Source organism: Phoca vitulina, unplaced genomic scaffold (assembly GCF_004348235.1).
Source record: "Phoca vitulina isolate PV1807 unplaced genomic scaffold, GSC_HSeal_1.0 scaffold22, whole genome shotgun sequence".
In the NCBI taxonomy this organism is placed as follows: domain Eukaryota; kingdom Metazoa; phylum Chordata; class Mammalia; order Carnivora; family Phocidae; genus Phoca; species Phoca vitulina.
Genome location: NW_022589725.1, coordinates 37,251,788 through 37,275,199, shown reverse-complemented (window position 1 = coordinate 37,275,199; position 23,412 = coordinate 37,251,788). Strand labels below are relative to the sequence as shown.

Genomic DNA, 23,412 nt, shown 5'->3' with positions numbered 1-23,412 from the left:
TGCCTCCAGCACAGGGAATTGGGGGGGAGGGGTTCTGATTTGTTTATCGATGTATCCCTAATCCCTAGAACAGTTCCTAGAACATAATATATGCTCAATAAATATTTGAATGAACAAATAAGTAAGTCAGAGAGCCTATGGTGAACTGGAGTGTATATGGCCCCCTTTCAGGCATTCAAATTTTAAAAAACAAATAAGCAAACAAATCCACACCACAATAAAAGCCTGATGACAGTCACATACACTTGGAGGTGAGGATGTGCTACACTTACCCTGCACCGGAGTTAGGACTCTGGTGTGTTCACTAATGCAAGTATCGTCGCATGACGGAGAACACTATCTTCTAGATAATTCAGACTGAATAGAATCCCTTAAACTACTCAGAAAACTAAGACAAGAGAAAGTTTTCTTCTCTGAGTTAGAAAATAGCATTAATTCACCACTTACATCTCTATGTTGCCTGCCAGGCTTAAGGCTCTTCTCCCCCACCGAGAGACACTTGGGGCTGGGAGCACTGGCAAGGGGGATCTCACCACAAGTGTCCAGCTCAGGATTCCCTCTATATCCCAATAGGCAAGAGAATTCCTTTCTCCCCAAGGGACACCAAACACCACAAATCAAAATGGCACCACAAAGGCTCTAAAAATTAAATTGTAATTGGAACTACAGCCCAGAAGTAGGCCAGGACCTGCCTGCTAAACCTAAACTGGGTGACTTCCTTTTAAAAGAAAAGATTTAGATAGGACCCAGGGTCTCCTAACATAAGAGCCAAATGTCCAAGACACAATAGAAGCTCACTCATCATACCAAGAAGCAAGAAATCACAACTGGAATGAGAAAAGACAACCATTTGACACCAATCACCAAGATGAATCAGATGTTGGAATTATCTGACAGGGATTTTAAAACAGCCATCATAAAAATGCTTCAAAAAACAATGATAAATTCTCTTGAAAGAAACAAAAAATCAAAAATCTCAGCAAAGAAATATGTTTTTTTTTCATTGTTTTATTATGTTAGTCACCATACATTACATCATTAGTTTTTGATGTAGTGTTCCGTGATTCATTGTTTGCGTATAACACCCAGTGCTCCATGCAGAACGTGCTCTCTTTAATACCCATCACCAGGCTAACCCATCCCCCCAGCCCCCTCCCCTCTAGAACCCTCAGTTTGTTTTTCAGAGTCCATAGTCTCTCATGGTTCGTCTCCCCCTCTGATATCCCCCCCTTCATTCTTCCCCTCCTGCTATCTTCTTCTTCTTTTTTTTTTTTTTTAACATATAATGTATTATTTGTTTCAGAGGTACAGGTCTGTGATTCAACAGTCTTACACAATTCACAGCACTCACCATAGCACATACCCTCCCCAATGTCTATCACCCAGCCACCCCCTCCCTCCCCCCCCCCACCACTCCAGCAACCCTTAGTTTGTTTCCTGAGATTAAGAATATGTTATTTTTTAAAAAGAACCAAATGTAAATTACAGAAATGAAAAATATAACAGAAACAAAAATCTCACTGGTTGGGCTCAGTAGTAAAGTAGAGATGTGTTGGTGCATAACCCTGTCAGGAGCTTCCCGGGTGTAATCTGAAACCACCCCCCTGTACATGGGGGGTAGGGAGACACAGGGAGAAAGGGGCAGACCACTCCAGGTTGGTTGAATAGGCTAAGAGAACTTACTTGGGTGGCCACAAGATGAATGGATCCCTGCACTTGCCCACCAAATCTTAAAGTTTATATGGAGCCCTTAACTGGGTTCATCCAAGTATACTGTGCAGATAGTTCTCAATACCATATCACTATCTCAAGGCTGTGCCCTTGGAGCAGCCTCTGGGAGCCGAAAAGGCAAGTGGAACCCACATTTCAAAGCAAGGGAGGATGTGAGGAGCCTCTAATCACCCGGGCCCAGCTCACAGGGTCCAGGTCAACTGACAGTCAAGGCTTTTTGAAGACCTTCCCCAATAAAATGACAGAGAATAGAATCGGTGAAGTTGAGAACAGAAAATAGAATTTACCCAATCTGTGCAACAAAAAGAAAATAGACTGAAAAAAAAAAAATGGATAGAGCCTCAAGCACGGTGACAAAAGATCCAACATGTGTATCACTGGAGTCTCGGGAGAGGAAGCAAGTGGGACTCAAAGAGTATTTGAAGAAGTAATGGCTGAAACTTGCAAGTTTGGCAAAAGATATAAACCTACAGGTATAAGAAGCTGAGAAAAACCCAAGCAGGATAAACCCAAAGAAATGCATGCAAAGACACATCATAACTATGTTTCAGAAACTAAAAACAACAACCAAAAAGTCCTGAAGATAGCAGGAGAGAAATGACGCATTACCTGTCAGGGAGGTAATATGACAGCAGACTTCTCATCTGAAACCATGGAGGAAAGAAGAGAGTGGCATGACATTTTTCAAGTGCTGAAAGAAAAAAACCCGTCAAACTGTGCATTTTAGATTCAGTGAAACTTCATTATACAGGAATGAAGAGGAAATAAAAATATTCTCCAACTAAGAAAAATGAAGTATTTGTTTTTAACCTATAAAGACTGGCCAAAGGAAGTTCCTCAGACTGAAAGGAGATGACAAATGAAGGAATCTTGGAGCATCAGAAAGGAAGGAAGAACAACAGAAGAACAGAGATATGGATTCGTATGATAAACTGTCCTCCTCATGAGTTTTACAAATCCTGTATTCAGTGATTAAAACAAAAATTATGCCACCAGCTGACACTCAAGACAATGTTATTTAAAAGTAAGTAAAGTAAAGAGACCTAAATGGAAATAAAGTCTCCACGCTTCACTCCAAGTGGAACATGTTAACACCAGTGAATTGTAGTAAGGCACGTACGCATTTGTAAATACCCAGAGCACCCACTAGGAAAACTGTGCATGGAGATATATTCAAAGAGACTACAGATCTGCATGGTGTGGAGCTAATATGATAACAGTATCATTTCTTGAGTATTTACCATGATCTTTACCAATACTATCCTTACAACAGTGCTATGTGATCAGCAGTATTAGTCTTGTTTTATCGATAAGAAAATTGAGGCTGAATCAGATTTGAACCCAGGACTTCCTGACCATTCAACTACTGTCTAAGCTCTCTCAAAAAGTCTGCCAAGTAACTTGGTATATTATTGGGAGAATGGAATGGCCATTGTCCCCTTAGTTTAGAGAGGTAAGTGGGATTAAGTGAAGTTCATAAGAGCCACTAGTTGTGCACCTAGGACATGTATACAGCCATCAAAGTAAGAATAAGAAGAAGGGGTAAATCCAAGCATTCATTTGAGTACAAGGAGTAGAACATTTTCCTGGAGACTGGTTTAGAAGGATTGAACTTCACTCCATCTTGTCAGCCACTCAGCCATGAATCCAAATTAGTAAAAATGGATGTGTCACCATATACCTGGATAATGCTTGAACTGGTATCACTCTCAACCATCTGTAGCATTTGAACTTGTATTGTTAAGGAGCAGAAAGTAGCTAGACGGTCATAAAAGTCATTTTGTTCTAGTTGTCGTAGTAGTATAATGCTTAGGGAAAATGGGGCAAACATCAGCTAGCTTTTAAGAAAAATTAACACCCTGAAACAAATAATACATTATATGTTAATAAAAAAATAAATTTTTAAATTTAAAAAATTAAAAATAAAAAGAAAGAATTAACAGATGAGGCACCTGGATGGCTCAGTTGGGCATCCGAGTCTTGATTTCAGCTCAGGTCATGACCTCAGGGTCGTGAGATCAAGCCCCATGTCAGGCTCCGTGCTCAGCCGGGAGTCTGCTTGAGATTGTCTCTCTCTCTCCCTCTCCCCCTCCCCCCTCCCTCTCTAAATAAAAAGGAAGGAAGGAAAGAAAGAGAGAGGAAGGAAGGAAGGAAGGAAGGAAGGAAAAAGGAAGGAAAGAAAGTGGGAAAGAACAGCAAGTGCTATGAAAAACTAAGTATTGGGCAAAGAGAAATTCAATCATAAAAGATGTTCTATTGTTAATAAGAAAGCTTTTTTTTAAATTTCTTTGGTTTCTCTTTTTTTTTTTTCCCCCTAGGTATGCTATGAGACTAAAAACCCATTCAGGCCCCAATGCCACACCAGAGGACAAACAATTGGCTGCATTATGGTGAGTGCATGATACCAGCTTAAAAAAGCTTCCTCAGCCTTGTATATGTTCATTGGCAAACCAGGTGCTGAAACACATGTTTTTCTAGTGCCTTCTGACCTGCAAAATCAAATGCAGTTCTAGTGGTGACCAGGGAGAGCCCACACCATTTCTTGCTGCTATACCATGCATGATGTGAATTCACAGTGATTAAGAATTAACAGGTCCATTACACAAGGATAATTGTTTCTCTGTGTGTGTGTGTGTGTGTGTGTGTGCACGCGCACACATGCATGCCCGACTTTAAAATCAGGTAGGTCTGTGTTTTAATAATTTGAATGTGAATTGTGCCAAATGTCATTTCTCTTGTGTTTAACACTTTAGACACAATCAAAATAATCCATTTGTCTATTTACATTTGGGATTAGTATGACTGAATCAAGATGATGGGCTGAAGTTCTCAACACTCCAATCTAAGGAGCAGTTCACTACACTGTGATAATAGAAGCACTTCTTTTAAGATGTTCACCAACATGTAATAGATCTTTTCTGTATCTGTAATGATTACAGTGGTACTGATTATGTGGGTATAATAATTTTCCCCATTACATCTCCTTGGGACACCTCATCCCATTCTCCCAAATCACAGGACACCTATCTATAGAAATCCAACATTTTCTGCTCTCTAGTGGTTCATACTCTACTCTAGAACCTGATCTGCAAGGCGGAGAATCAAGTCTCAAAAAAAAAATAAGAGCAGCATACACAAAAGAGAGGGTCCTCAGGTAGTATTACATCATCTGCAGTTTGATGTGCTCAGAAGAGACTAGTAAATTGTACATGGTATGTTGGCATTCCAGCTTGTTGGCACCAGATCTGAGTTAGCAAATAATTATGAGTGAAAAGCACCAGGGCGCCTGGGTGGCTCAGTCGGTTAAGCTGCTGCCTTCGGCTCAGGTCATGATCCCCGGGTCCTGGGATTGAGCCCCACATCGGGCTCCTTGTTCAGCGGAGAACCGCTTCTCCCTGTCCTCCCCACTAGTGCTCTCTCTAGCTATCTCTGTCTCTCACTCTCTCTCTCAAATAAATAAATAATCTTTAAAAAAAAATGACCTCCCTCGTTTCAAAAAAAAAAAGCACCAAGGAAAAGAGGGTATGTCTCAGGAAAGGCTTTCTGTGCTCTTTTCAAATGCAAAGTTCCATACTAGGATTAACAAATTAATGATGATTAATACTTCATATTATATAAGATAGAAAACTAATACGTAAATAATAAATATAAAACAATAATGATAACTACTCTCAGCACTGAGTTCTTATTTATATGACATTCGTACCTGTTACTTTATTTGAACTACTTCCAGTCCAGTAAGGTAGTTTCAAAGTGAAAGGAATACGAACAGGTGAAGGGCTATTGTTTCAGCAAAGCCATCGCTGCCGAGGTCCCGGGCGCCAGGGGGGCGTCAGGAAGGAAGGTGGCTCTGGCCCGAGATTCACCCAGTCGCGGTGAAAGCTGTGTGCTAGCGCTCCCTCACTCCTCCCATGGAGAGAGACTGCCCTCTAGTGGCGGAAGAAGAAAATGGCCTGTCCCTTAGCCCCAAGAAGAAGCCATAAAGCTAGGATCTAGTGGTAAATATATTTACGGAGTAACTACTTGAAATTTTGAATTAGATCTTTTGAAGACAAGGAAGGTCAGATACTTAACAGACATAAACGTAAGTATAGCAATATTTCAGATATGTAATCGTGACATAAATATGGGGTGCCTTAGAACAACAAGAGTTTTGTGTGGTCTTGCTGGCAGAGGACACACTCATGCTCCCAGGGCCCATTTCTCTCTTTCCGCCGCAGTTACCGCTGCCTGGCTCTCCTGTACTGGCGGATGTTTCGACTCAAAAGGGACCACGCTGTGAAGTATTCAAAAGCACTTATCGACTATTTCAAGGTATTGTCTGGCTAGTGGGCAACATTGTTGCTTGTATCCAGTGGTCTCCCGGTCAAGGGCATTTTCCAGGAGCCTAGGTTTTCCGGGGGGGGGGGGGGGGGGGATACAGGAACGCTCTGATATCAACAGTAACCCCCTTTATGACATACTCATGGTGTTCAAAGCTCAGAGAATGGCCTTGACAACCCGTCTAATTTATCCCCCTGCCTCGTGTCCAAGTACTTTCATGGCCTCAAGAGAAAGAAGATCCAATTACCCACTCCAGTGTCCTAGGAAATTCCTCTTTATAGCTAACAAATTCCTCATGTTCACTTACAGCTTCTTCCTCTCAGAAGTAACTACTTAGAACTTCCTCGTAGCTCCCTCCAGTAGCTCATTTAATTTTTAATAAGGGTGTTGTTTTAAATGATAAGAAATGGTTCATTGGAACTCAGAGGCACTAGGACAATGGCATTGGGTAAATATAAGGGTAGAATTGGAAGCCAGGTTAACTACGTATCTCAGGAAATGAAATCATTTTCACTGGGGGAATGGGAAAAAAAAAAGCCTTCTCTGCTGTGCTTGTGAAGCGGACATGAAGTTATAATGCATTTGGGATTTCTAGGCCTCTTTGCTGTCCATTTGTCTATAGAAACAAGAAATTCATGCCATTTCCACCTCCACCAACCCTTTGTCAGATACACACCATCATTTAGATCCTTTAATCCCCAACATCCACTTCTTAGAGATCATCTCTGCTGACCAGGCTATCTTGGAGGTTCCATGGGCTGTGTCCAGCATACCACCTGCTTCCTGGTCATGCATGTAGAGTAACCAGGTACTAAGGCAAGGAGAGAACTGTTTTGACACAAAGACCATTCTGTGTCATAATGACAAGAACAGACACTAAGCCTATTCCTTTACTTTGGGGGCCTAAGGTCAAGAGAGGTCGTTTCCAAAATGTCAGAATCTAAAAGCTAATACTGAAGAGCATTATTAGAGTAAAAAAAAAATGCTTGAATAAAAAAGGAATCTGAACTCTGTAAGTCACAGAGGTTACAACAGAACTTTTAAGGGATACAAAAAGTTCTTAGCGTGTGTATGCCATCTATGAATATGTACAGAATGGACAAAGAACACAACTTAAACATCAGTTTCCCCTCCAGGGGTTATTGGTAGTTACCCTTAATTAAAAGCCATTTAAATGCTACTTGAAGTTCAGAGATTATGGGGGAGCCTGGGTGGCTCAGTCAGTTGAGTGTCTGACTCTTGATTTCAGCTCAGGTCATAATCTCAGGGTCGTGGAATTGGGCCCCACATTGGGCTCTGTCCTGGGAGCAGAGCCTGCTTAGGATTCTCTCTCTCCCTCTCCCCTCACTCTTGAAAGAAAAAGAAAGAAAGAGAGAGAGAAATGAAAGAAAAGAAAAGAAAAGAAAGAAAGAAAAGAAAGAAAGAAGAAAGAAAGAAAGAAAAAGAAAGAAAGAAAGGAAGGAAGGAAGGAAGAAAGAAAGAAAGAAAAAGAAAGAAAAGGAAGAAAATCTTTAAAAAAAAAGTTCAGGGATTATGAAAGCTTCAGGTGGCGATGATAATTTGTCCATAAAGAATGTGTTTTATCGATACAGAGCTGCCTCTGAAAAAAGACTTGGTCCCCACGTATGTTTTTACAGTCACAGAGCTTCCTGGTAATAGAAGAAGTCTGAAGGCAGTTGCAGAATTGCCACCTGTTGGGCCATGTCTTACCATTTTGGTAACACCTCCACTAAGAGCTAAAAATCACTCACCACTTCCTAAAGTCCTTTTTAACCAAAAGAAACACCTTGTCTCTGGGTAACCAGGCTCAGGCTGTTTTCGAAAATTCACGTCAGTATCATAAAGACCATTTTTTTCCTTACTAGTCCCCTAGACTTATGTGCAAGAACACATGATCAGGCTTTCAGAAAGGAAATCTGTCTGTACATTTAGCAACTTCCCTTCCCACAGGCAGGACTCCTTTTCAATGCCTGATGCAAACAGCTGGCTCATGTAACATAACATCCTAAATCAAAATAATTCAGATAAATCGGTTTTTGAATACTCTGTTAAGGACGTATATTGTAATCTGTTCTTTTAGAAAAATTCAACAGCAATTTCCTTTAAGAGAAATACTTTTAAGCTTCATAAGGCAAAACAATATAATTTGGTGTCTCATATATGTTCAGGCATTAAATGTATGTCAGTGGTTTCTGCAGATATGCCCTACATTTAAATATAAGGTGTTCTCAGTGGGTGTGGTGGGCAAGGGGTGGGGGGGGGGAACTCCTGCTGTTTTTTCCTTTTCAGGAAAATTAAGCTAGTTGAAAAAATTTAGGCTGGTTTAGGATTCAACAGACCCTCAGGATTATGATTTAATTTGGTACATAGAATTTGGTGCATGAAAACCCAGGCTGTGGGGTTGAGTTCTCCATTTTAGCCCACCGTGAAATCCAGCAGGCCATGCAACTGCCCCCCACTAGCGTCCAGAAAAGAAACCAGTAGCCTAGTAATTTTAACTTCCCAGATCCAGTTTCTGTGAGTCTTCATTTTATCTGCAGTTTCTGCCATTACTTCTTTCAACGGGCACCTGAGAACATGTTACTGTCAGCTCTTTAAACTTAAACAGATGGTACTCACTGTCAACATTTTTATTTTCCTGCAGAATTCATCTAAAGCTGCCCAAGCCCCATCTCCATGGGGAGCCAGTGGAAAGTAAGTTCATTTCTCCAAAGTAAAGGTGATAAATGAGAGGCTGCATGATGCTGGGCCATGTGCTACTTTGCTTACAGTACCCTGGGGGGCTGTTCTACCTCACCTGGTACCAACCTCCCCACTCTTGTGTTTTTCTACGCCCTCCCCTTCCAGGAGCACTGGAACCCCATCCCCCATGTCTCCCAACCCCTCCCCGACCAGCTCCGTGGGATCTCAGGGGAGCCTCTCCAATGCCAACGCCCTGTCCCCTTCAACCATCGTCAGCATCCCACAGCGCATCCACCAGATGGCAGCCAATCACGTCAGCATCACCAACAGCATTCTCCACAGCTACGACTACTGGGAGATGGCAGACAACCTGGCCAAGGAAAACAGAGGTGTGTGTGCTGCCAGGGAGCGTGTGTGTGCTTCCTCCACAGCTCAGGGAGCCAGCCTGACCCTGGACATCATCGAGCAAGTTTTCATCATGTACCAGAGAAGACATAATAGAAGTTGTCACCTATTGTGTGAAACTTCTCCTGACCTCACGCACGGCCTCCTCTGCCTTGACCGACCTTAATCTTGACTGTTGGTGATTAAAGATGAAGGTGGAGGTGGAGGTGGAGATGGAGATAGGAAACAGATACATAGAAATGATGTAGATACCTATATTAGGACACACGCGCGCACGCGCGCGTATGGTTTTCCCTTGAGACGGTGAGCTCCTTGAAGGTAGGGGTAACCTTCTGTTCAGCTTAGTGTTCCCAAGACCCACACAGTGCTGAGAACACAGCTGGGGAGCTGAAACATTGAATGAATGAATTGGTGGATTGATTAATGAGGATGAATGTTCCATGCTACTTAAGTGATAGCTACTTACCCCTGAGAAGAGAGTGTTTTCTAGGTAGCAGTAAGTTCTATTCTCTTTAAATAAGGTTTTTGTTTTCACAGATTATAAGACAAGCACATGTCTACTGTGGCTAAATTTGTAAAATGTGGAAAACTACAGAGAAAAACATTTTTTAATTATCAGTAATCTTATCACCAAGAAATAATTACTGTTAACATTCTACTGAAGTTTCTTCTAGTCTTCTCCAAATATGCATGATTCTTACCAAAATAAGATTGCAGTCCATATGCAGTCTTATATACTGTCTGTTTCCATTTAACATTGTATCAGGCATTCTCCCATGTCACCAACTTGTTCAAAAACATCTTTTATGATGCTTCTAGAAGACTGTCATAATAGTGCTTATGTAGTCATAAAGTATCATGATCTCTCAAAACCATTCCCTTCTTATTGGACATATGTCACTTCCAATTTTTTCTACTATTAAAAATAATGTTATGATAAATATCTTCATATAAATCATTGTCCATATTCTGATTATTTTCATCAGAGGGAGAATTTGGGGGTCAACAGGTATAGATTCCTTTAAGATATATGTTGTTCTATATCTTGACATATATTGTTAACTTTCTCCCAAAAGATTATACCAATTTACTACTCTTCCTCCAGCAGCAGGTGAAAGTGCAAATCTGACCTCACTTTCAAGCCGTGAGATGCAAATTTTGTTCCCATGATAGCATAAGCTTCTGAGGACAAGACCAGGATGTCCACAATGAGATGAAGAATTAATAGCACAGAGAAGCAGATGGGTCCTGAATACATAAAATTGATAATAAAACCAGAGAGTATATAACATGCATCCCAGAGGTGGCACACCCTGAAAATCTAATGGGAATGCCAAGGGAGGTCAATTCCAGGGACTGAGGCCACCAGGAGAGGCTTGCTAGAGGAACTGGCGTGGGACAGGGTTTTGAAAAACAAATGGTAGTTGTGTAACTGAGACAGAGTGGGGTGGGCATCACAGGTGGACAAAATAGAAGGGACAGGACATATAAAAATTTATGTGGCCAGTTTGGGAGACCCTGAGCAGGCCACACTCCTGATGGCACTGCCAATTGCCTTCTGGATGTCTCCTACCAGAGGGCTCAATGCTACGTGTCCAGTGCAAAGTCAGCGATTTTTCCTGAACCTGCTCCTCCTCCCCTCTTCTGCTCCTGGATTCCTGCCTTGGCTATCCTCCTAGCCACCTGGGAGTCTTCTCTAACCTCTCCTTTGCCTTCTCCAGCAGGACTTCATTGAGCATGTACCTGAGCACCTCTGAAAAACTTCTCCCAGATACTTATTTTCAAGGAGTGGTTGGTTCAGTGATCCAGTTATGACAGCATAACAGCCATACAAATTTATCTCTCTTAGCCACACACTGTGATGTCTGAGAGAGCAGAGCCTTGGCACCTAATCAGTATTTAATGAAAGGACAAACCTAGAGAATGTCCCGGGACTAGAAGGTGACCTCAGGAGGATTTTTGAGAACCCATCTCTGATCTGCCCCCAGGGGCCTGGAGCCTCCTCCCTTGGGCTCACTCCAGGGGTTCAGCACATGCTACAGTTGAGTACAGTATAAGGGGCAACAGAGCCACAATCCACATCCAGGGGAGGAAGCATTCGTGCGCACAGACAATGCAGTCTGAGGAAGAAAATTTTCTTTGCTCTTTGGCTCAGCAAACGTTATTCATTTAAATGAGAAATGGCCAATAAAATCCTTTGGATATAGGAGGAGTTCTCCACCTGTGGGTTCTGTTCCACTGAATGCTAAAGTTGCATGATGGAATAGAGAATGCTTGATTTATATAAAGACGAGGAGTGGAATTTTTTTCTTAAGTCACTCGGGTCTCCCAGGGTAGCACACTTAGCATGTGTGTCACTCAAACGACTCTCTCTGTCCCCTAGAATTCTTCAACGACCTGGATTTGCTCATGGGGCCTGTCACCCTGCACAGCAGCATGGAGCATCTGGTCCAGTACTCCCAGCAGGGCTTGCACTGGCTGCGGAACAGCACCCACCTGTCGTAGAGACCTTGCCCGTGAGCTGGGTTGTGCTCTCGTCTCCACGGAGGGCTCAATGTTTCTGGACACTGTGCTACTGAAGTCCCCGGCCACAGCGTTTCCCAAACTGCGGTGAATATTTCCTCAGCATCGAACAATGGTCTTTTCCCAGGGCGTGTGTGTGTGTGTGTGTGTGTGTGTGTGTGTGTGTGTGTGTTCACGAAGCTGCCTGTATGTGTGCAAGATACACAGCTCTCTAGAACACACTTTCTTTGTCTAGTTTCATAATCCCAAGCTAGACAAAGTGATCAGAGGTTTCTGATTAGAGAATATACACTTACACACACACACACACACACACACACACACACACTTTCTGTTTCAAAGCTAAACCATGACTTCTTAGAACATTCAACCAAAATCTCATGGGTTAGTTAACCAGGTGCAATACAGCACACCAAAAGCTTGACTGCCAGTTAAGATGAACCTAGTTCTTATATTATTGATTACTTTCAGTATTAATATACTATTCCCCAATTAATTTTTGATTGTATGTATTAATGGGTAATTGAATAATGAAAAGAAGTCAGTTATTTTTGTGCTGGACTTTTACTAGATTGCATGTGACCAAGTACCTTGCCTTTTGTCTACTCCTCACCCCTTCCATCCAACTTTGTTATCAACTAAAGGCATTATGAGCAAATGGATCAAATCCCACAGGCCTGCCCTGCCCTGCCCCCAAAAGAATATGAACATGGCACTGGGGTTTGGTAAAAAGTCAGTGTCTTTGCAAGCTAACCGACACTAAAAGACAACTGAGCTCAGTCAAGAATTGCAAGTTTCCGCTCGTGCCACGACAAGCCCACCCAGCACATGTGTTCTTTCTTCCTGCCACTGTGACACGGTGGCCACAGAGCCCCGGGGCATTTGTCAGCCAATATTTTTCAAGTCTTTTCTCTCCGCGATAGCTCTCTTACAAATGTTCTTGGCCAAATTAGGACATTCCCTAGAATGTCTCTTCACTAGGAGTCTGTATCTGCTGCTTCTCGGGCTGAGAACTATTCGCTATCATGAGACTGTCTAATCCTCTCACTCTTCGTGCAGAACGCAGGCCTTTAATGCATTTCGATCTGGGGGCTGTGTTTCAGGCTTTGATTAGCAAGCTGCTTACTGCGCAGGGTAAGTTATTTTTGCAAGGACCGCAAATCTGTTTGCGGTAGCAATGACCAGAACATCATATGCTTCCATCCCGCGTGTCTGGTATGTTTACGTCTTGTCCTTGATTCTTTTTCTTTTCTTTTTTTTTAAATGAAGTTTACATTTTAGTTTTTTGACGTCTTGTTTACAGTTTTTGTCTGAAACTTACTTCTTTTATAGTCTCTTATCGTGCCCTAGATTTAGTCTTCTTGTTAAATATACTTGGATATAAAAAATACTGGTAAAAAAGAAAAATTCCTACAAAAGAGGATAGACCTTGCCATATCCTTAAAAACAAAAATAATGCCTTTGAAGCCTCTCACTTGACAGAATTGTACCAGGATGGTCTGAGAAAGACAGGTGAATGCCATATGTGGAATGCTCCGTTTTCCAAGGTGATGGTGGCACAAAACATTTATAAAAGATAGTGATATATGCTTTCCCTGACACTCTTACTGGTTTGGTTGTAATGTTCACATTGTTGTCACCTGATCTGTAGGTGGGAAATAAGACTGCTATAATTCTAAGCGCTGATTCAAAAGGATTGAGCAACTTCAGTGATTTGAAATGAATCGGAAGTGAAGGGTTCAAAGGGAAATGAAGCCAGTGAAGGATTTGTGAAATTTGCATTTGGCTTCAGCCCTGAAGCTTCTGGAAACATTACCAGTATTTCCATTTTACATTTATCCAACTGAGGTGCTCCTCAAACCCCTTTCACGAGTTGTTGGCAGAGTTCATGACCCCATCCTATGTTGGAAATTTGAATCTAATTTAGGATTTTTATTTTATTTTAATTTTTTTTTGGAGAACAGAGGCTTAGTTCTACTTCCTCTTGCTGAATTCTGATGAAATGTTGAAATGCTCACGTAAAGGGATGATGAGCCTCAGGGTCCGCATCATGTATCCCCTGCCCATCCTTAAAGTCATAGGTCTTATGGGAGCCCCATAGTGGCTTACCCACAAAACCCCATGTAAACACACAGGTGGCCCCTGGCTGATTGTGCCCACAGCATTTTATCAGCACTTAGGTGGCCCCTGTTTCCCAACAAAACTTGGAACTGGTCATTTTGTGGATGGTCAGAGCGTGCAGGGTCCTCTCCCTGTCTTTGATCTCATCAGTAGACCCTGTGAGGGCAGCAGTTTCTGTTTGCTTTGGCAGAGGTGATTTTGGTAAGGAACCATCTTCTGATTGTTGTTTGTGAAAGTCATTCATAACTTGTTCCTTTTCTTTAGCTTTGTTCAAAGTAGAAATACCTTTCTTGTGTTTTTGGATTATAAAAGTAATACATGCTCATTGTAAAGATTCAAACAAGACAGCGATGTATAAAGTAGAAAGTAGTAAGTCCTATCCCCCGAAGACAACCACTGCTCACAGTTTCATGTAGATTCTTCTAGAGATTCTCCCATTTAAACATATAATGTCTATTATCGTTTTTTTCTATTTGAAGATATATTATTTCCTCAGAAGTTCAACACAAGTTCAACTGACCTTATCCTTCCATGACCTGAGCAGATGCCTTCCTTTATCACAATGTTAGCGTTACCTTTGAAAGAAAGTGACCCAAATATATTCCTGATCAAAATTTGGGATTTGTTACTACTCTCTACACAGATCAGACTTATGTGCAGGATTGTGCCTGGAAAGAGAGGTTTGGTTAAAACAGATATTTCTGGAAACATTCAAATTGCAAATGGAAACTCGGACCTACTATCTAAAGAAGAATGTACTGGAAAAATAATCTGAAGAGTTGACAAATTGTGTACTAGATTGAACACATGGAATGCAATGCAATGAGATTTTCTGCACTAAAACTTACCCTAGTATGTAAAACAATGATGTGTGTATTATATAACAGTGATGTGTACATTTCTGACATCCCATACATAATATACACAGTTTGTATAAATGCATACATTTAAAAATATATATGTACAATACAGCTAACATAAAACTGTAGTATGCCTGAAGGATATTCCTAGTGCCTAACATTGAGTATAAGTCACTGCGTGTTCGCATCACCTTGGAAGTGCAGTAATTGTTACAAAATTAATCAGTGCAGCCAACATTATTTATGAATCACATCTTTGAAACTGTGCAGTAGTATATACATATATATTTTTAAATAACATTTTTCACAGTTTTCCAGAGTTACTGTTGAAATCTGTATCACCAAAAAAAAAAAAAGCAAGATTTTTTTAATGATGTAGAAACTCTTCAGACCCAGTAATCTGTGTGTGATTTCCTGTTTGTAGATACCCAAGAGACTTTAGCAGTCACCAGCCTTAAAGCATGTACAGGATATTATTGTGACTTAATTTATCTGCAGTTTTTAATCCATGTGAAATTGGAATTTATAAACTGACTTGGATTAAATATGTCTGCCTTTCTAAGGTTGCAAATGTTACATTAAATGATTTATGTTGTAAACGAGAGAAACCGAGTTGTATGTAAAAAAAAAAAAAAAATGTCCACCAATTTCTGTGAATATTTTTACAAGGAAACTTCAGAATCAAAATACGTTCAAATAAGTATTTGGGTCCCCGGTTCAAAATCTCTTCAGAAACAACCCTGTTGTTTCATGAATTTCTTAAATGTAGCTCCCACGAATTATCATTACTAGGTCTGATATTTTCCAAGGGCAAGACAGAAGTATGTTTTTCTTCATTACTACTTGTACAGAAGGACACAGCCCAGTGTCCCAGAAAATGCTGAATAGGAAGCTTAAGGAGTTCACTGATGCCGGTCCCACAGGTAGTCCTGGGACACTGGGGCACTGTTTTACTCAACATTCCTTAATAACACAAGTTAATTCCCTAAGTTATATGTGCCAGGTTTTTTCAACTCAAACCAAAACATGGTGGAATAATAATGCTCACAAATATTTGGTTGAACCAAATAAGAGAACTTTGAACTAATGAAGATGGAAATATTAGAACAGCAGCTTGCCATTATCTGTCCCCCTGTGTGGGAGGGTTTTTTGTTTATCTTATTCTTACTCTTCTCTCACAACTTTTGCAGTCCATTCCTTCCCAAAGAAGCAGAAATGGCAACAAAAACAGAACGATGACTCTACCTTATCCAGCCCATACCCTTAGGTTCAAGTTGCCTTGTCATGCAGCAGGACCCTAGCTCGGCACCACCATGGAGACCACCTCATCCCAGAGGTGGCCAGGACAGGGCACTGGCCTTGCTCGCTCCAGGGACCTTGATGCTCTTTTCAGAAGTGGTTTGGGCTAAGAAACACTCAACAGTCTACAGTTTGCCTGCTGTTAAAGTCTGTTGTAATCAGAATCACATTTTTAAGAAGTAACACATTTTCAATGCAACATGGATCAACTGGAGTCTTGAAAGACACTTTTTTAATGAAAGAAAGAAAACTTAACAACATAAACTGCATTTCCAGCAATTTTCCAAGCACAGTTTTCGATATCCCAGCTTCCCAGCAAACAGCACAAGAAATGTTCAGACTTGAGATTTGTGTTCTCTTTGTCCAAACTGAATTACTCTGTAGATGTCATCAGAGGGGTCAGCTTGTTTGTGTGGCATGAGGAAAATTACAAAACTCTGTTCTCAAACTAATTACATCTGGCCACAGTTTTGGTTTTTATGATTTAATTGGCATTCTGAGGCACCAGGGGGTAATTTGGGGCAGGCTCCAAGGGCACTTAGATTCACAGCTCTTACAGTAATGGGAATCAGGGGATTAAATCCCTACGTGTTACTTTGAACATCCACTTCTTAGAGCCAGGTTTAAACACACTGATCTGAGGGATGAATTCAAAGTACTAATTGCAAGTCGACACGAGGATCAGCATTTGTCTTTAAGCATCAGGAAGTAACGATGGGGCCTGAGAAGCTGAATCAAGGACTTGTTTTCCACTCATTTCTGACATAGAAGTTCATCAGAAAATATTTATATCCAAAGATGATGTAAAATAGTACCATTGTTTAGGATTTTCAAACAGTGCTGTTTGGTGATAAAAATAATCACAATATTCAGCTCCCTGTTCTTCAGCACTTCTTCAGTTTTCCATAAGACAAAACTGACTTTTTCCCCAGTGTTTATCATCTCTTGATTTCTAGATGTCCACATGAGCAAAGAGAACATACTTAACGCTGAGAAATATGCACTACTTGACTGAACAGCATTCTACCCACAGTAGCCAAAGGTATATGACTTCTTAAAGAACACTCTTTGAGTCTTCTCTGTTACCTTCATCCTCCAAAGTGAGAGATCACAAAGCCTCAAGTATGGCCATGTAGGTGAGATGTCAAAAATTCTAAGTATATAACATACTAATCTTTAGTGATAGATGCCTTCCTAGCATCACCAGCTGTCTCTGGGGCCTATCTGTGTAGTGAAATAACGATATTAAATCTTTCCTTTGAGTAATCCACAATCTGAGTATTAATCCCCTGCAGTTCCCAGGGCTGCCAACTCAACCCAAAATGTCCTTCTCTGTGAACTGGGTTGATTTTGTTGTTCCTTTGGGGGCTTTGCCCTTCTAAGTTCTATAAGTCAGGTTTAGTATCTTGACTTTTTAGAAGAAGAGTTATTAGAGACAGTGGGAGCTTTAAGGAAACAAGGATTCAATATGAGAACTCATGGACGTTGGGATGAGAAGTCAGGAAAGTAACTGGGGTACCTACCCAAACATTCCCCTCCATTGCCTGCTGCACCTGATCCTTGAATAAAGCTCCTCTGCATACTGCAATTTCCTCTATGTGAAATGTAACTCAGAATACCCATAACCTCAGACAGAGTGTGAGGATCAACAGATTCGGGCAAGCATTTTGAGATTCCCAGTTGTCACATTCAGCAGGTTGTCACAATGCATGATTGTCAGAACGGAGGCAACAGAAATATATCTACAGGCACCAAGACACAAAGGTGTGTGATGCGTGGCATGGTACTCTGTCCCCCCTGAAGAGGTTCTAGAGGACCAAGAGGATGGCAGTGGGGTAGCCACAGCTCCCTCCGTAAGATTCTTCAGCCTTTATTGTTACCATTTTGAGTCCTCCTGCCTGTAGGCAGAGTAAGACCAATGAGGGGGTGGAGGTGGGGGGGCCTGTCCTTGCCAAGAGGAGCAAGGCTGCCAAGTACCCCACCCAGTTGGCGGTACAGCCCCACCCCCCTCTTTCTCATCCAGTCCTGACCTTAAGAAATCAGGGGGTGTCAGATGGAAATTGGAAGAAGGAACATTGGGTCCAAGTTTCCAGTGTGCCATCTTCCGTGAGAAAATAACTTGCCTATTGAACACCATACTTCAAAAGTCTTCATAGAGCCAGAGAACACAGCACAGTCTTGTTTTGCATGCTCTCATGGCTTTTCTTTGAGGCTGAGTTCCAAGATGGGGATCTTGTGCCTTTGATGGTTTGTTTGTATGTTTGTTTGGGGCCAGGAGGTGTAGGACAGCTAATCTGGGACATTTGTCCCTGAGAAAGGAGATCTGTCGCAAGGGACTTGGGTATGTCATGAGCTTCAGGAAAGAGGAGACCTCTCTTGAGAGAATAGATAGATTTTTTCTCTAGTGGGTTAGGTTGCCTCAACATGATCACTTAATTGCAGGCTACACCTTAGTCAGTGTACCAGGAGAGAGAAAAATCAACATAAGAACTTAGTGATTTTTGTGATGCCCACCTAGACATTTGTACATTCTAGCCCCAAACATTGAAACAAAAACTGGAAATCTGACCAATAATCTGAATGTTTCATACCACCGAGGTCAAGGCCCTAACTGTTGGATTGAAGTTTTGAGCTTTTATCTAAAATTTATAGTATTTAGACATGGCCCTTCCTTGTGTCCCTAAATCAGTGCTTTGATGTCATCAAAATAATCATGAGATACTCATTCTAAAGGGCCCTTTCTTTTCATACTCACTGGAAAATCCCTAGCCTTTCTCCAGTACAAAGGAGCAGGGGCTTAAGGTCTTGCAAGATCCATCCTCATTTAGGCCCAAATTGACACTAACACCCTTTCCACAAGAGCATAACACCTTATCCTGTGTGAATTCTGAGTTTTTAGGTAAAAAAAATTCTAGAATGGCAACAGGTTTATTAGCATGAGGAGGTGTCGATACACTAGCTAGACTCTTGGATGTCACATTTTTGCAGGCAGGATGTTATAGAACAGACGCTCCTACCACAGCATAATAAACAGTTGCTTACTCTACAGTTCCATGGGATCAAGTTGAAAGTCACTCCCATGTAAGTTTGCCTCAATCGGAGCAGGGATTTAAAATTCCACCATTTTATACTGTATCATTTTGGATGTTTATTTATGGAGCCGCAACTCTAATTCAATATTCCTGCATAGCGTGTCACAGCAAACAACTTTTCAAATTCTGCATCTCGGTCTCAGGAAAGCCGTCAGCAACTTGGGAACCTGCTTACGTCCCGCGAGACTTTTCCACTGATCCAGTTTTAGCAGCCACAAAACCAGATTACAGAGCCTTCACCTCCTCTTCTAGGAATTGGTCTTACAATTGTTTCCAGGATTGAAGAGGATTTTAAGTAGAACAATTCTGTACAGTAATTTATGCTGTAAAAATGTACTCATTGTAGCATTGATTAAAGTGCTGTATTTATAAGGTTGATTACTATTTTCATTTGTGTCTAGTCATTCAATATTAAAATAGCTTAAGTTCATTTTTGTTATGTGACATTTATTTGGAACTTCTTGTTAGGGCATTTGGATATGGTTATGGAGAAAGTCCAGAATCTGTGTTGATAGCCATTATTTTAAGCCAAGTAGTTGTAATGGTCTATTAAGCATCAACATTTCCAACCCTATTACTGATGAAACCATGTGCTCTTGTCTGTGTCTTTAAGTGTGTGATAAAATCTTAACCCATGCAATGAATAAAGACTAGTGGCTTTAGAAAGGTTCACTTCCTCCAGCTTTTCTTCTCAAAATTCATTAGCACTTTTCCAATTAGCACAATTCCAATGCATCCTCACAAGTGCCCCCAGATCTCTTACTCCTATAGAGAGGTCTCTTCTCCCAGGCTGCTTCTAAGGTGTCTGCATGCATGAAGCCTAAAGTCCTTCACTTTGATGGTTGCTGATGTCTGCATAAGGAAAGGCACATACTAAATCCTCTTTCTATCTTTCTCTCTCTCATATAAGGAAAAAGTTTCTCCCACATAGCAGTATTTATCATACTGCAAATAAACAAAACTCCTATTTCAAATCATGAACAATTCAACATTGAATTATTTTGGCAAGGTGTTAGGAAGGCATAGAGTGTACATCTAATATTAAGGAGTTACTTAGGGAGATCTTATATTTTGTCTGAGTTTAAATTTACATGTACAAAAACGATGGAATCATTGACCATGATTTTACTGTTTGAAGATTTTGCTGTGTCTATCTAGAAGTCACATAAAACTCAGAACAGTTTCTGGAATGGAGGAACATCTTACTATACTGTAACAGAATGAGCCTTAAGGATTTTTAAGAATAAGCACTTTTATATTTGAAGGTAAATATTAATGCATCAGTGAAGTTACTTTTTTGAGGTCTTAATAAACCTTGAAATCAACATCACTCTGTCTCAAAAACATCCTCCTGTCTTTTCTAGAACTTCCGAGTAAAATGTCCTTTCCCATATGTTACAGTATTTTGTTTTAAGTGCAATCAGCTAGTCACAAACTTATCTTTTCCTCTACAAAAGTATGACCCTACCAGATGAGCACATTTTACAGAAAGGAACACCAATCTGAGAATGCTCTTGGCAGGAAATGTTAAGTGTTACCTTAGAGTGAAAAACAGAACGACCTGTAAGAGAACCTGGAATATTCTTGCTAAGAGAGGTTTTTATTTTGTTTCTCTGGTTTTTTACATGCCAAGCTTTGTTTACTATAAAGCAATGCCTCAGTGGAGGCTGTTACATTGTGACGTATATCAAACAGAACAGACAACAAAAATGTTCCATGCTGAGACTGACTCCTGCCATTTGTAGTTCACTACATTTCTTTTTCCGTTTTCTTTTTTAAAATTTTATCTTCAATCAAACAAGTAATATGAGAATACAGTCTTGTTTAAAAAAAAAAAAAGTATGTGAGGGCGCCTGGGTGGCTCAGTCAGTTAAGTGTCTGCCTTCGGCTCAGGTCATGATCCCTGGGTCCTGGGACAAAGTCCCACATTGAGCCCTGCATCCGGCTCCCTGCTCAACGGGGAGTCTGCTTGTCCTTCTCCCTCTGCTCCTCCCCACTCCGTCGTGTGCATGTGTGCGCGCTCTCTCTCTAATAAATAAAATCTTTAAAAAAATTAATTAAAATTAAAATTAAATTTAAAAGCATGTGATAAAAATAGACAAGCATTGCTCAACAGCAATTCATCCTTTTAAAATGTCGGATTTGTTGGTTTTTAGTATGTTCACAAGGCTGTGCAAACATCACCATTATCCTGTCACAGAACATTTTCACCACACCAGAAAGAAACCCCATACTTAGCAGTCCTTCCCTATACCCTCTTCCCCCAGCCCCTGGCCGTCTCTATGGATTTGCCTAGTCTGGACATTTCATATAAATGAAATCATAAAACAGGTGGCTGTTTTTGGCCTTCTTTCAGTTAGCATAATGTTTTCAAGTTTCGTCCCTATTGTAGCACGTGTCAGCACTTCATTCTTTTTTTGGCTGAACAAGATTCCATTGTATGGACATACCACATCTTATCTATTCATCAGTCAATAGGCATTGGGTTGTTCTCACTTTTTGGCTAATATGAATAATGATGCTATGAATATTCATAGCACAAGTTTTATGTGAGTATATGTTTCCAGTTCTCTTGGGTATATACCTTGTTGAGGAATTGCTGGGTCATAGGGTAACTCTCCATATTTCATTATTTTGAGGGGAGACTGGGGAGTGACTGCTGATGGGTGCAGGATTTCTTTTTTGGGTAAGGAAAATGTTCCGGAATTAGCTAGTGGTTATGGTTGCACAACACTGTGAATATACCGAAATCCACTGAATTATACACTTTAAAAGGATGAATTTTATGGTATGTGAATTACATCTCAATTTCAAAAGTAGTCAGTTCTTATTTAGACTTAACATGAAGGCTTCCCAGTTGTTTTGTTGCTTCTTGTATCCTACTTCTTTCAGATCAGATCTGAGTTGTAAAATTTTTGAATCTTTGCATGTCTGAAAGTATCTCACTTTGTGCCCGCACACGTGTGTCCTAGTTTCACCTATTATGGAATGCTAATTTAAAAGGATTTTCCTTGGAAGTTTGAAGATACTGTTCTAGTTTCTTCTTGCATCTCATGTTATCTTTGTAGTAACAGAGTCCTCCTCTCCCCATCCCACTACTCCCAGAAAGCGTTTAGGGTTTTCCCTTATAACCTTGATGTCTGAAATGTCACCATGACATTGCTCAGCAGGAGTCTCTCATTTTGTTTGTCCTTGATTCCACTCATCCACCCAAGAGTCCCACACCTGTCCTCTGGGTCCCACACCGGTCCTCACTCTGGGGCACTGGCTTCCATTACTGCTGAGTATACTCTGTCCTCATCTTCTGAATACATGTTGGGAACTTCTGGGTTCATCTTCTGATTCTCTTGACCGTTTTTTATATTTTCTGTCCTCGTCCGTTTTTGGTCTTCTAAGAGAATTCCTCGGCTCAGCCTTTCAACTTATTTTCTTGTCAGCTTCAGTGCTTCTGACCACTTACTGAGAATTTTACTTCAATCGTCAAATTTTTCATTTCCAACATCTTTAAAGCATTCCTTTTTATGGGTGCAATATCATTTTATTTCCCTCTGAGGATTCTAATTATATATGTGCCATTTTCTTGTTCTGTTTGCTCGATTAACTCTGCTTCTTTAGGTGTAAACTTTTCCATTTGTTGGGGTTGGTACCTCTCTTTTATGGCTTTTTCCAAATGTTTAGGGGTTATTGGCTGTGTGCTACACTTCACATTTGAGCTCTCAGCCTTTCTGCCAATGTTCTTTCTATTTGCTGCATCTAGACTCCTGGATGTAGAGGGCACTCCGTCCATCCTGGAGGTAGCCAGGGCCCCATCTGGCCTCTCCATCACAACCATCTGAACCCACTGGTCCATACTGGGGAGCTAACACCCCTGGTGCCTGCTTCTTAGCCTGAAGGTGGAGAGGTGGCTGCTCCTATATTGGGATATAATCCCAAGTGATTAACCACCCCCTCCAGGGTACCTCCCAATATTCTTGACCTCCAAGCCTGTCAAATCCTGGATCAGCCCTCTATATTTTTAGTTCTGCACAACCTCAGGACTGTGATTTTCTTCTTTATGATGGTCCTATGCTTTTTCCATCCTTCAGAGATGCCTCAACGTTCCTGGACTTTTTAAGACACCCCTTCTTGTTTTTTAGTGCTCTTGTGGATTTGTTGTCGCTGTTGTTGTTATATCAAAGAGATATAACTTTAACAAAGTCAAGTCCTAATGTTTGCCAGGGGCAGGAGAATTGCCCTCTAGCAATCAGGCTTGATGCATCCCATCTAACTTGCTTTTCGAGATGGCCTTGGACTTCTGGACTCCACGTTGCTGGGAGCCTCACCCCTGATTATCCTGGCCCTTGTGGTGCAGTCGCTGTTTAGCCCTTCAAAAATCA

General features: G+C 41.0%; 1 protein-coding gene across 1 annotated transcript in view; it reads left to right on the top strand.

Annotated features, from left to right (window-relative positions):
• The window catches only part of AFF3 (AF4/FMR2 family member 3), a 523,317-nt gene extending 502,537 nt beyond the window's left edge, over positions 1 to 20,780 (top strand). Inside the window, exons 20-24 of the mRNA XM_032420156.1 lie at positions 4,050 to 4,121; positions 5,952 to 6,045; positions 8,699 to 8,748; positions 8,902 to 9,125; positions 11,525 to 20,780. Of these exons, the coding sequence (XP_032276047.1) occupies positions 4,050 to 4,121; positions 5,952 to 6,045; positions 8,699 to 8,748; positions 8,902 to 9,125; positions 11,525 to 11,646 (562 nt within the window). The 3' untranslated portion in view covers positions 11,647 to 20,780. The remainder of the gene's footprint in view (positions 1 to 4,049; positions 4,122 to 5,951; positions 6,046 to 8,698; positions 8,749 to 8,901; positions 9,126 to 11,524) is intronic.
• The last annotated feature ends 2,632 nt before the right edge of the window (positions 20,781 to 23,412 follow it).